This window comes from Cyprinodon variegatus, unplaced genomic scaffold (genome assembly GCF_000732505.1).
Source record: "Cyprinodon variegatus isolate N-32 unplaced genomic scaffold, C_variegatus-1.0 Scaffold65, whole genome shotgun sequence".
In the NCBI taxonomy this organism is placed as follows: Eukaryota; Metazoa; Chordata; class Actinopteri; order Cyprinodontiformes; family Cyprinodontidae; genus Cyprinodon; species Cyprinodon variegatus.
This window is the reverse complement of record NW_015150518.1, coordinates 372,396-386,453: the sequence shown is the minus strand read 5'-3', so window position 1 is coordinate 386,453 and position 14,058 is coordinate 372,396. Positions and strand designations below refer to the sequence as shown.

Here is a 14,058-nt window from a genome sequence, read left to right as displayed (position 1 = left end):
TAAGGGTTCCCAACATAATGCCTTGTGCCTCTGCTAGAGATTTAACTCATACAGTATGATGCTTCTAAAGAAAACTGCTTGAGTTTTGACAGAAACCAGAAGTGTGCAGATTCGGCGGCATGCAGGCTCCCTGTCACCACCTGGAGACGTTTCGTCCTCCTGGAGTCACACGGAGGGTTTCTCTGGAGGAGGACTCTGAACTTTAAAACCCTCTGAGCGATAGCAGTCGGGCTGCACTCATGAAGCCAACCGGGACTCTGAGTTATTTTTAGGTGGCTACACTGAAAGAATTAGGTGAATACTCCCCACTACAGCTAAAAATACCGCTGTGTATCACAATGCTGTGACCTTACCGCTGTTACCACAGAAAGGCCTCTGCTGCTTTACTAGGACTCTTATTTGTATTTCAGAAACTATGAGATTTGATTTATTTCACTATTAGATGTTATTTCTATGAAAAAGCTGCAGCGTTGGGGAGGAAGTGACGCCTGTAATGTGTGTGAACAGCCACTGCTGGAGCTTTGTTCCTTATATGGGCAAAGACTAGCCAGCAGCTGAGTCTGCATGCTGACACACACACAGCTACCTGGCGAACACGCCGCCGCCGAGCAGAAACCCCAACACCTACAGAAGCATGCTGTGACATGTCATGTTCTCAAACACACTCTGCTTCCTCTGATTTATACTGGCCTTACCTCAGCTAATGAGTCTTAGTTCCTCTTTTCTACAGGAAAACCTTGTGAAGAACCAGAGGCTGCAACAATCCACTAACTTCTTCACTGAAAACCCTCAGAAAGATTAATGGGGCCGTCTCTATGTCCATATTAAGGCAATCAAGGTTGTCTCTGGATGGAACTGGTTTTAGAGGAAATTATACACCAGCTAAGCACTTCATCCTGCTGTCTCCATGTTTTACCCACAGCTCTCATTAGAAGAACCACAGTTCTGGTATTATTGGACCTCTGTCCAGCATTTGACAGTTGATCACTGCATTTTATTAGACTGCCTAGATATGTGATTAGGATTCCGCCAAAAAGTCCACAAACGCAATAAATACTCCTACGAGCAGCTTTATTTCACCCTAGCACTACTCCTCACACGCATGTATAGCATGTCACATGTTCAAATAGAGTTCCAAGGGCCCCAATATATCACCCATATGAGTGCTTGTTCCTTCTCCACACCAGCGCAGCCTCTCTTGTGTACGGACCTGTTTCTGATTGCTCCCGTTAACTTTTGTCACTTTGAAGGCGTTACCCGCAGGACAGATTTAGGAAATCCCGCCTTCTGAGTTCTGACTCTTTGCCAATTTAACCAGAGTAAACTGTCTTCAGATTTCCAGCGAATGTTTGAGCTAGCAGGAACTATTGGGCTATTTCACCTGAACTTTTTCTGTAGATGTCCTATAACCGTTTTTAGTAGACCTCCGACAGCCAATCAGAATCCAATATTCATCCAGATCATGATATGTCTAATGATGACTTTGCTTACCGACTTCCAACTCTTGAAAAGAAGGAAATCAAACCACATGCATGCAGAGAAGGGACAATCACTCATATGGGTGATATGTAGGCCCAGTGGTGCTCTATTTGTGCATGCAACATGTTAAAAATGCATGTGAGGTGTAGTTTATGAGCATCTGAATAAGGTAAAGCTCCTCATAGGAGTATTTAATTGCTGAGTTCGAATTCAGCGGCTGCGTCCGCCGAAGACCAGATTCAGATCGGAAGACTCATTATGCAGCCGATGAATGCAGCCTTTTTGTCCATTTTAAACGACAGGTCCGGTGCATCCTACGTAGCCTTGGGATACCTGTTGTGCCGTACAGTGGTAAATATTGCAAGTGCAATGTAATGGAAATATGTGAATAATTTCGTTTGAAATGAATGAAAATAGTTGTTTTAAATGGTTATTGAGCCAGATATGTAGCGGGTAATTTTGGTTTATTGAAAGGTTTTATCTGTCCCTGTGCAAATGGGCTTGGCTGACATTTTAGCTCAGATTCCAATATATCTGCAGTATGGGGACCATAAATCTGTTATCTGAGATGATGGTACTGCTTCTAAAGCTCTTTGAAAATATTAGGAGCACCCAGAACAGCAGTGAGAAGTCCAGCATCCATTCTTTGCCTGATTTGTGTGTCAACTGACACGGTTGCCAGGCAAAAAATTGTATAGGCCATGAAAGCTGGAGAAGGCTGGATCTGTTTGAATCCATACCAAAACTCTTCTGACCTTATTTTCACGGACCTCCAAGGACCCAGTCCAGGTAGACCGGGACCTTGGAGGATGCAGCCGCTGAAATCGAATGCAACCATTGACTGTGTGGACTTTTGGCAGAATCCTGACGCCATACCTAGAAAACTGGGTCAACCTTCTTGTTTACAGCCGGACTGGTTTAAATACCACGCCAGGGTGTAGAAGGCTTCCAGCCGTACATGTTTGAGCCCTTGCCTCGCAACGCTGCCAGTTCTGTTAGCTCTACGCCTGCTGAAAACACAGACGTCCATCCCTGTGAACACTGGGACGGAACTCAATGGGAAAGGAAATTATTCTTATTTCAACGTTGCGTATATTAGCTGCGACATATGAATCAAGGTGCTATGACCGAAAAAATTTGATTGACAGATGACCGTTGATATATGATTGGCTGAATTTAGGTGTTCAAGCTGACGTATAACTAGCCTGCATAAGATAACGAAGAAAAAAAAACAGATTTTAAGACAGGATTTTTTTTTTTATAGAAATGTTTTAACTTTTAAGAGTACATTTATATACATGTTTAAGCCAAAATGATGATATTTAAATACGACTTCCCTATGACTTTAAATCCTCCTCCTCCGATGAATGAGTAGCTTTCATGCAGGGATGCCATCAAAGAAACAGAGGACCATCTATCTCCACTGAGGGTAGATGATAGCTCTCCTTATGCGTCTCCCTGGATTAAATGTCTCATCTACGGACCAAAATGCTGATTTATTCGCAGCATGCTAAAGCTTCCAGATCATGTTAGCATTAGTAGGTTTAGAATTCGCACAGTTGCGACCGACTCACTTTGTTTGCAGGTCCAGCAGACTTTGTTCGGCCCTCTGCAAACCCTCCAGGTCTTTCACCAGCTTCCCCAGGTCATCTCTGGACTTCCTGGTCTGGATGTAGGCGAACCAGCAGCCACCTAGTGCCATCAGCACAGATAAACCAAGAACCAGATCCTTCCATCGGCTCTGCTGGCCTGTTCACACAGAAGTAACCCGATGAAGTCGGACAGCACCTCTGAAGTACTCCACAGGTTATACTTCTAGTCATCATCTTCTTCTATTAATAAACCAAATGGGTATTTTTAAGGAATCTTTGTGGTTTCTGCACCAATGGCAGCACTAAGTGCATCTCACTAAGCCTTCTTAGCCATCTCTACTAGTAATATCTATAGCTGTAATCAACAGTGTGATGATCAGATCATTACGCACTAACAAAAAACTAACCATTTATCATCTCATATCTGTATGCAACGTCTAGTAATTAAAAAGAAAAACAGTATGCAGTTTATTTACAGTAAACGTTTTCAGGGTTTAAGCTTTTTGGTTCCAAGTGCAACAACAAAGTAAAAAAAATACCTGCAGCGCAAGAACAACAAAAAAGTGAACATAGTTTCAATAAAGAAAATGAATTAAATTGTACTAAAACAGACATAATCTAATCAAATATACAGAAAAATATCCAGTTTATGTTCGTCTATGGAGACATCAACACTGATCGTAGCTTTTCTGTTAGTAGATCTGGCTCTTCTTTTTGAGTTTTTACAAGACTAGTGGCTCATTTTTATGGACAGCAGGCTGACAGGAAAGGGAGTATGAGAGAGAGGAGAGAGACATGCGGCAAAGGACAACAGGTCGGATTCAAACCCGGGTCGTACATGGGTCGCTCCATACATGGGTCCTGTGCGCTAACCACTGGGCCACCAAAGCACACCCAATAATCTGTTTTTTTATGTATAAATAATGATTCCTTCATGGTAGTGTATATTTCTAACAAAACATGCACAAATACATTATTAAATTGTTATTATAATAAATAAAAATCATCATTCAAGCAATTAAACTCAAATAATTGTTCTTAGGGGCCCCTTGTCGACCTGGGGCCCTGAGCAGTCTCTTACTTTGTCTGGCCCTGGAGTATCTGACAGGATTAAAACTTTATTTTTATATTGTCAGTTAGCTGTTTAATTATTTTAAAACATCATAACATTAAACTTCGGACTTTAAAATAACTCTTAAGGGCTGGCGGTGTTTCGCAGTGAGCTTGTCACGGATATTTTTAATGTATGCCCCATATTGAAGCGCGGTCTGCGCTATGTTATTCCACGCCACAACGCAAGAGGGACAATCAGGAACCAGCTGTGGGTCTAGATACGGACGAGGCGGTGAGGAAGTGGGGGCAAGATTGTGCGACAACGGAGGGACATAAGGGCCAAAAAGAGCGGGGATCCAGGTGGAAAAAGGGTCCCAGCGTTCTCTTGCACTTCGCTCTTCTAGCTGGTCCATCTTCACGAGTTGTTCCCCACAATGGCGGTCATACAAACAAAACAAGCAGCTAAGGTACCAAACAGGAAATACGCATAGTGTAGAGTGGATGTAGATATGACCAATCAGAGGCCTCCTGTCTGCGGAACTGTCTGCAATCACCTACAATTTGGAAAAGGTGCAGCAGAGTGTCTGCAGCAGGGGTGGGGGCACATTAGCATTCACACATGCAGACGATCCTGTTTCTCAGTCTAAATCAGCCTGAAGGCCTCCGTACATTTGTCGTGTTTGCTAACCACTGTGCCACGCCCAATAATCTTTTTTTTTTTTGATGTATAAGCAATGATTCCTACATGGTAGAGTATATTTCTAACGAAAAATGCACAATTTAATTATTAAATAGTTACTATATTAAATTAAAATCATCATCCAAGCAATAGCACTTAAATAAATGTTCTTAGGGGGGCCCTAGTCGCCCTGGGGCCCTAAGCAGTCCCTAACTTTGGCCGGCCTTGGTGTATATACTGCTGTCCTACCTGGACCTGCCTATTGGACACGTTCAGCATGCAGGTCTTATAGTCACATGTCATTAGGAGGAGACCCAGGAACAGACCAAGGACTCGCTGGACAGACAGTTAGCAGCTCAGTGTTTGTTTAGAGCTGCTGAAAGAAGGCTGAGAGGAGGGATCTCAGCTGAGGCTGGTCTCAGGACAGATGGATGGAGTTCTAGGATGGATTCTAACACCTCCATCTCATCCTTTTTAAAGTTTTATCATATTTCTTTTCTATTTTTTTCCCCAAAAGTTACTTTTTATTTTCTAATACTGAACAATTTCAAATCCAGTTCAAAATAAAAGCTGCATCCATCTACATTCAGAGGGGCTTTTGTTTTTGATGTTGGTTGGGTTGCTGAAGACCTTAAAGTTCTTATACAGTTTCAAATCTGAGCCAGAATTTACCAAACAGAAAGTCAACTGAACAAACGAACAGGTTCATGTCAGCCTGTCGGATTAAACTGGCTTGTTCTATAACAGATTTCATAATTTTTAAACAGACTGATGCATAGAGGGCATCTGGGATCCCACCTGGTGGAGGTCCAAACAGAACAATGTCCAGGGCCTTCAGCTGCAGCTTCTGAGCGTGACTTCTGTCCAAGATCTTCAGCAGGGAAACCGTCAGAGTGACGTTCTTCACTGCCAACCTGCAGCGAGGAAGAGGAGGACAGGATGGAGGTATGAAACCTGCAGCTGATTCTGAGGGTAATTGATCAGATCCAGCTAAGGTTCAGAACAGACAGAACCAGTGTGGGAACAGAAAACCGTAACTAAGCAGAGACGGTAAAAATAACCGCAGACATCCATCATGTGACTGAAGGTCCAGATAAAGTAAACTTTGGTTTTCTTCAGAGGCTCAGAGGGACGTCTGTGAGACGAACCGCAGACTTTAAATGTGACAAACTGTCCAAACAGACACAAAACAAAGCAGCTCTGGACTGGAGAGAAAAAACCTCAGATCAGGCTGAATTTTATCCCTTCAGTGGTCCACACCTGCAGTTGGACTCAGACTGGACTCTGCTGAGGCAGTATGTGGTCCTGTTTAGGCTATCAGAGTAGAGGGGCTTAAATCAAATGCATACAGTTTCAAGATTCTTCATAAGTACAAATCTTGATCAGTTCTGTGAGGTTCTGACTCATAAAATCCTATTAAATGGGGCAAATGACGCATTTCCTGCTTCAGGTTCGAGGTTTACACCCTTCCACTCTCAGCTTCTGTATTTGGGTTAAGTTTCTATCAGTAAACAGAGTGGTTCTGATTGATCCAGTTCAGTCTGTTGTTACCTGGGCAGATCTCTGCCATCCAGCTGGTGCTTCCTAAAGCTCTCTGCGTACTGAGGAAGCTCCACGCTCACCACAAGCCACTCCTCCACCTGCGGCGCCGTCCAGTTGTACACTGAACACACAGAACAAACCGTGCAGATCCATCAGCACACAGGAAATACCTACAGAGTTCCGCTGCAACTCAGGTCCAAGCCCGACCCTGCTGAGTGTAAACAGTCTCCAGTCCGGGCAGTCAGTCTGGAAAACGGAGCTGGAAAAATGCACTGGTCTAAAAATAGCATTTTGGATTTGCATGGTTCTTGGTTTCTTCTCTAAGCCTGTTTTATGTTTATTTAGAAATATCTGTCTTAATTTCTAAATAACTAAACACATACATGATCAAAGAAAGCACATCCTGATATTCACAGTAAAAGCTGAGAGAAACAGGTCTAAATACTGAAAAACAGGCCCAGCTCCATCATCTACAATGTAAGATGTTGATTGCAGCAGCACAGCTGATATTTCTCTCCAGAATGGAGTCACAGCCAAAGATGAACAGACCAAATGAAGCTACTACAATAAGAGAAAGCATCAAGTTACAGGTTGAACTAACAAATACTGCAAAACGAGAGAATAGAGATAGAATGAAGCAGAATGATGAAAAAGGGCCCCTATGTCCAGAATTGGAACAACTCATTTAAATAAAATTTAAAGGTTACTAAAAAAATGGTCGGAGAGGATGGGGTTGTGAGGAAATAGTGTTATATCTTAACATTCAATGCCATATGTCAGCACAAGGTCCAACGTATGAAGATGAGAATGTGTGGGACTATTCACATTTTGAACAAAGCCAACCAAGTCTAAGATAGCATTAAAGGATGTATTTAAGCTATCAATGTCAGCATGGATGTTAAAATCCCCCACTTTGATGACCTTGTCAGTATTTAACACTAAATCCGATAGGAACTCTGAAAAAACTCATTACAACCTGGCGGACAATACACATTTTTGTTACTTTGCAACCTGGATGAGGGGAGGCTGGTGGCTTTGATATCTCAAACTGTATTCTGTAAAGGATAAAGTTTTAAATATGCTTTTTTTTTCTCCTCTCTTCCCCAATGCAACTCCTATCTTTCCACAGAGATAAAGGCAGCGCTATAGGTAACAGCCTGAGACCTGGGAAGCCAGATAACAGTTGGGAACCTGGGAAGCCAGATGAAAGTGCCAAAGGCAGCGTTCTGCAGCACGCATGGCCTCAGTAAAACCATTCCCCCTCTCAGCCCCTCCAACACCACCCCAATATATGATATCTATTGTGATGAACGGTTTGTAGTAAAACCGAAATCTCTTTTGCAAAGTAAATTGTAGGTGACAATAAAGTTGATTGACTGATTGAAACTAAGGGTTAAATATTCAAAAGAGTTACGATTACTAACTGAGTAATCAGTAAGTCAGATTGAAAGATTGCTGCTGCTTCTCCTCCTCGCCCAGAATGTTTGGACATTTGGAATATCAAATAGCCAGAGGGTGTTGCCTCATTTCTCCTAACATGATCCTCCTACTGCAGCCAGGTTTCTGTGAGACAACTTAATTCAATCTAATATCACAGATGAAGTCATTAACTAAAAACGCATTTGAGGAGAATTATATCATTTTCAGTAACCCAAATTTAATTGTTTTAATATTTCGCTCTGTTGGAGTCGTATTAATATTAGATTCTAATTTACTTGATTGTAGTCTTGGGCAAGACGCTGTTTGGATGTAGTAATGAGTAGTTAACAACAGAGAAGCTGCAGAGCGGTGTGTTAAAGTACTCTGCTTCCTGGTCTGCACCCTGGGCTGTCTGGGATTTGGAGGACTAATAATTTTTGGCCAGATTCCTAGAAAAAGGGAGCTGCACCATCGAAAGTGCGGGGGGCTGTTGAATGATGACATGTGGCTAAACATGTCATCATTGGCGAGATTGGGGAGAGGACCAGATAAATTACGGAGTCATTGCCTCCAGCGTGAATAAATATCTTAGTGTGGTTAGACTTTTACGTCAGCAGTTTCAGGTTGGAGCCCATCCTGGCCCCCGGCAAACATTTGACTATGATCCCTGATATTAGGGTCAGCTAACCCTGATCCTGGTATTATTAAAATAAAATAAAAGAAATTCAGCATGGCCCTAATACTTGTTCATATGTTGAAGGAGACAGAGGAATAACTGAACATATAACAGAGAGAGGAGGAGACTTAAACAAAGACACTAAAGCCCTAGAACTAATGCTAGGCTAATGCTAGACTAATGACACCTTACCATGCTTAAAAAAGCAAACAACGCATGGAAGAGTGCAACAGTAGAAAGTGCTTGAACACCATACAGCGATCTGCAGAAAAAACAGGAAGTGATGTGACAAACTCCAAAGAAGGCACCTGTTTTGGTTCCGTTTCAGCATCAGAACAAAACGGACTCATTACACCCATGAATCCTGCAGAGAGTCCTGGTTCTTCCCGCTCACCTTCTGAGCTCTTCCAGGTGCTCCACATGTCCTCCACGCTGATGTGCGCGTCGGCCCGGTGGAAGCTGTTGTGTTTGGCTTTCGGGTCGTTGTACTTCAGGTCCTCCCTGAGAAACTGAGGAGGGAGTCGACATCAGGAGCAGGGCTTTTATTCCACAGATCGGGACACGTCCCTGGCAGTCTCACCTCGTCCGTCTCCATGGTGTCCACGCTGCCGTCCGCATCGTCATCCATCAGCTTGTGGATGCTAAGGATGGCCTCGAAGCTGAGGAGGGAGTTTTCATCGCCACAGAGCTGCGGGTCGATTACGCACAGATCTGAAATAGACAGACAGAACCGTTAGATAAACAAAGCTGCCCAGCGTGGATCAGTCTCATAAATCCAGTTTGGACTCCATTTAGGAAGTTCTGAATAAAATAAAAGGGTTTAAATATTTAAATGATTGTGATTTAAAGAACAAATCATTTATTTTAAATCTTAAATCAATGATCCATCAGTCAGTCCATGCAGGATCAGGTGGTCGTATAAACCACAGCTGTTAGGAAAGAGGCTGATGGACCAATTAAAGGAACTCATACAGATGAGTCACATTAGGTCAGGACCAGACGGGTCAGAAATCAGGGGCAACCAGCCGAGTCTGCTTGATGTCAGGCCTGATCAAAGGTTGATAGGGGACATGGCTGTGTTTACAGTTTGGAGACAAAGGTGGACAGATAGAGGAGAAGGACACAGAAGGTCTGAGCAGGAAAGTCCTTCTGCTTTCAGCTGACAGACATGCAGGGATCTAAAGCCACAAAGTTCACTGGTCCAGACTTAGATCATAGAACCATAACGCTGTCTGCTTGGCACCCAGAAGCAGCAGAATCTCCGTCCAATCTAGAGCAACAGAGGTTACTATGGAAACACATGTTAAATGCCAACATTAGGTCATTTTTAGCCAGTCTGACCGACACGCTGCCATCAGAACAACGCGTTTAGAATCAGGTCTGACTGCTTCCGACCATCTAGATGTTCTGTAGGGGGGAGGAAAACAATCTTTTGGCAATATATCACGTTTTTTATTAAAATCAACCTTTTAGTTCCTAGTATCAATTTTTTTAGGGAAAATGGGATACCTCTGCACCGCCAGTCTGGCAGATGGCGCAGCTCTGTATCTGTAGTTGAGGCGGTCACAGTGGAAGACGTGAACTGACTCAAACCCCCAAGCAACATGGATACCAAAATATCTGAACGATCAATATCATCTAATGAAAATATACAGCGCTTCCATTTTTTATCTGCACATTTAGTTTTGATAGCAGGAAAAATATCTAAATATATGGAGATATGGCAATATAGTAATAATATCGTATCGCAACACCAATGCCAATACTCGCCTCTCATGTTCTGATTTATGCCATTTTCCTGCCAATCAGCTACATCTTTCAGTGACCCACAGCTCAGTGAGGGTATTCTGTCCTCAGGACTGATTGTCCATCTGACCTTCATGGAGGATCAACAGAAGGACCAAACAGAACAAACTAATCCTTTATCGCCTCACAGTGGTGAAATCTGGGTTTAGATCCAACCAGTTAAATGTCTTGGAATGGTCTATTCCAGAGGTCATGGATTAGCAAACCGCGGTCTGGATCCGGACCCACCTGCTGGCTAATCCAGACCCAACCTGATTTGAAACATTAATAAATCACTGCATGTTGTCTGACGGCAGTGTCTAAATGTCACTTGCGCTGCTTCTACTGTTAATATGGTAAAGCCCTCCTGAGCATTCGGCACCGCGGTGAACTGGTGACAGAAAAGTGAAATGGTGCTCAAAGGTGACCCTGCACATTTAGAGGATGTTTGGCCATGAACAGAATCAAAAATAAATATGGATCCAGGCTCAGAATGAGCTCCTTGATCTGTGCTTTAGAATGGCTTTGTCTCCATTCAAACCCAGGTTTAAATCCTTGCAGGGCAGCAGAAAGCCCACTGCTCTCATTAAGACAGAAAAAAGAAAGAAAAAACTAACGGTCAGTTCAGGTGTTTTATAAAATATATGAATTAGGAAATTGTCTATATACCAAACTCAACGATTGTTGTTCTCTACTTCAAAAACCACTTTAAAATTAAAAAATGTTCTATATATTTTCTTGTTTAAAATTCAGTGTATAACATGGATGCATAAACACCTAATTTTTTTCAGTGTTAAATTCTGTTTAAAGTAACAGATTCTAATTAAAAATGTCTCCGGACCTTTACTGGTTGATTTTCTTTATTCGGACCCTGCTATCCCTGGTCTAGTCAAAGTAAAGGCTGATGTTCTCAGTGCAGTCTGAGCTGGAGCTGTTTCACAAAGAGGAATGGAGAATATTTTTAGTCTGCAGATGTTCAAAGCTGGAAGAGAAAACCTGGGTGGGCTGGATCCAGAGGAGGTCGTACTGACCCAGAGGGGCGGGAACCGATCCAGCCCGGTCCGTTCACCCAGCAGCTCCGACCCAATAACTGCTGGACGAAGCCTTTGAAGTTTGAACGATCACGTTGAGCTGATAAGAGTCCAGGGGTGTGAATACTTTTATAGAAACCGGAGCAGTGGTGTCTATCAATTCCAAACATCAGGAAGCGACTGAAGCACAGTGAGGGGAGTCGTCTCAGCAGTGGAGGGTTGCTGGTTTGATTCCAGCTACCAACTCTCAGATGTCTGTGTGTCTCTGGGCAAGGCACCTGATCTGAGGTCACCTACAGATTGCAGGATAAATGAGGGGCTTCATGGAAACGGTACGTTTAGGAAGCTCTTCCATCGAACACTGAGCTGCATTTCTCTGAAGACCACGATAACCAAAAAAAAAAAAAAACAAGTCTTTGGTCCATAAAAACATTTTCCATCTCCTGCACAGGAAAAATGGACTTAGAAAGCTCACCAAACGCATCTGGTGAGGTTTACAATCCAGATGTCAGCTGGAGACGGACTTTAAGAAAGCAGATAAAGCTTTATCTGAACTCATAAACACTAAAGAAGAATAAGAAAATAAAAACCAGACAAAGTAGAAAGAGTTCCTATCTGTCACATGATGACAGAGACAGGTGTCTGTAAACCCAGAGGAGCTCAGGCAGCAGGACGGTGTCCACTGAAACCTGCAGCACAGGTCGGTCCAGCCGCATGGCCATCAGTGCTCGGATGGTGGAACTGAGCTCAGGTTCCCTGTGGTCCACAGAGACGGCTCCATAGAAGAAGAAAGGGGCTGCAGAAAGGATTAACTGAGCAGCTGGGAGACAAAAATATCCTCATAACAGACAGGGAGGATTGTGGAGTTAAAGTCAGCTGAACCTCCAGAAACTACGCTTCCCATCATGCACCCTGAGCTCATAATGCTTTGGGTTACACTTCCTAATGAGGCAGACATACAAAGATCAAAGAACTGGAGCGAAACTAGTGGAAAAGCGCCAAAGCTCTTCTGGAGGCCTGAGAATCTGCTGATCTAGACCCTTTAGGAGAGTCAGAACCAGACGAATGGACCGGGCTTTAACAGAACTGCTGGAAAGCGCTGGAAAAAAAGGCCCAAATTTAGCCTCCATCTCCTCAACCTCCGCTTCCTGAGTGGGCGGAGCCAACGTTTGCAGCCTTCACATATGTAGAAGCGATGACTCTGTTTTTGTTGTTTCACTTCCTGTGACATCATCAGGGTGCCATCTTAAGGAAGCTGTGGTTACCTCCCACGCTATCACTGTGGCACAGCTCTGCAGCTCAGCGCCTCAGAGTCCAAACAGCTTCAGCACAAAGATCCGGCAGCAGACATCCATCTGAAACCAGACGGCACCATCTGACTCTGAAGGCCTCGGTCAGTAGGTCAGAGGTCAAAGGTCACTGGATCGGTTTGGTAGAAAGATGAAGGTCAGCGAGGCATGTGGATGAAGGACCACAGGAGCTCAGAAGATCTTGGACCCTAACAAACAGAACCACGTCAAACTAAATGCACGGTGGAGGCGGGTTATGATCAGGGCCACAGGACCTACAGACAAACACACTGTTAGACTGGAAGGTTCTTTTTGCCCTGATAACTAGTTTTCTCCAAATGTTATTAACCTCAGTTTGACCAAAAACGATCCATCTAACTGGACCTTGTAACGCAACCCAACCGCCTAACTGGACCCGAGCCTCTAACTGGACCCGACCATCTAACAGGACCGTCTAAGTGGACCCCACCCTCTTACTGGACCCGAGCGTCTAACTGGACCCAACTGCCTAACTGGACCAGACCCTGTTACTAGACCTGAGCATCTAACTGGACACAACCATCTAATGGGACCGTCTAAGTGGACCCGACCATCTAACAGGACCGTCTAAGTGGACCCGACCCTCTTACTGGACCTGAGCGTCTAACTGGACCCAACCGCCTAACTGGACCAGACCCTCTTACTAGACCTGAGCGTCTAACTGGACCCTCTAACTGGACACAACCATCTAATGGGACCGTCTAACTGGACCCGACCCTCTTACTGGAACTGAGCGTCTAACTGGACCCGACTGTCTAACGTGACCCTCTAACTGGACCCGACCATCTAAAGGGACCGTCTAACTGGACCCAACCGTCTTACTGGACTTGAGCGTCTAACTGGACCCGATTGTCTAACGGGACCCTCAAACTGGACACAACCATCTAACGGGACCGTCTAACTGGACCAGACCCTCTTACTGGACCTGACCGTCTAACTGGACCCGACCCCCTTACTGGACCTGACCGTCTAACTGGAGATGACCTTCTAACGGGACCGTCTAACTGGTCCCAACCCACAAACCAGGCCTGACCCAGCCGCTGCTCTCCTCCATCTGCTGATTTCACACAGATTTGAGAGAATGAGACCAAATCAGTGGTTCTGTAGGGGTTCTACAGGGTTCTGTAAGGCCCCTCATCACTCAGCTGGACTCAGCTGGGGCAGGGGGAGGGGATTATGAGATGGTTTACAGGATCATAATGATGTGTGAGGTCAACTGGTGGCCAACAACCGTAATAAAATACATGAATGTACCCTAAAATAAGGACATTATGTTTGTTGAATGGTTGTTTTAAGCCTGTGACCCAAAAATACATCGAGGTACTTCACATGCAGCTGTTTTTGAAAGTTTAAATACCCTCCCAGTAAAGAAAAGGATAAACTCACACTAGCAATAAAAAAAAGAAATAATAAAATTTACTAAATGATAATTCAGCCAAATAAACTATTAATTTTTAATGTATTTCCTTTATTT

At 43.9% G+C, this 14,058-nt stretch overlaps 1 protein-coding gene across 1 annotated transcript in view; it reads right to left on the bottom strand.

The window, feature by feature from the left end:
* Positions 1–14,058, bottom strand: part of LOC107082893 (stromal interaction molecule 1-like) — a 30,862-nt gene that overhangs the window by 10,804 nt on the left and 6,000 nt on the right. The window contains exons 4-8 of the mRNA XM_015371790.1: positions 9,021–9,151; positions 8,835–8,949; positions 6,355–6,466; positions 5,602–5,717; positions 3,054–3,228 (exon numbers count right to left, since the gene is read on the bottom strand). Of these exons, the coding sequence (XP_015227276.1) occupies positions 3,054–3,228; positions 5,602–5,717; positions 6,355–6,466; positions 8,835–8,949; positions 9,021–9,151 (649 nt within the window). The remainder of the gene's footprint in view (positions 1–3,053; positions 3,229–5,601; positions 5,718–6,354; positions 6,467–8,834; positions 8,950–9,020; positions 9,152–14,058) is intronic.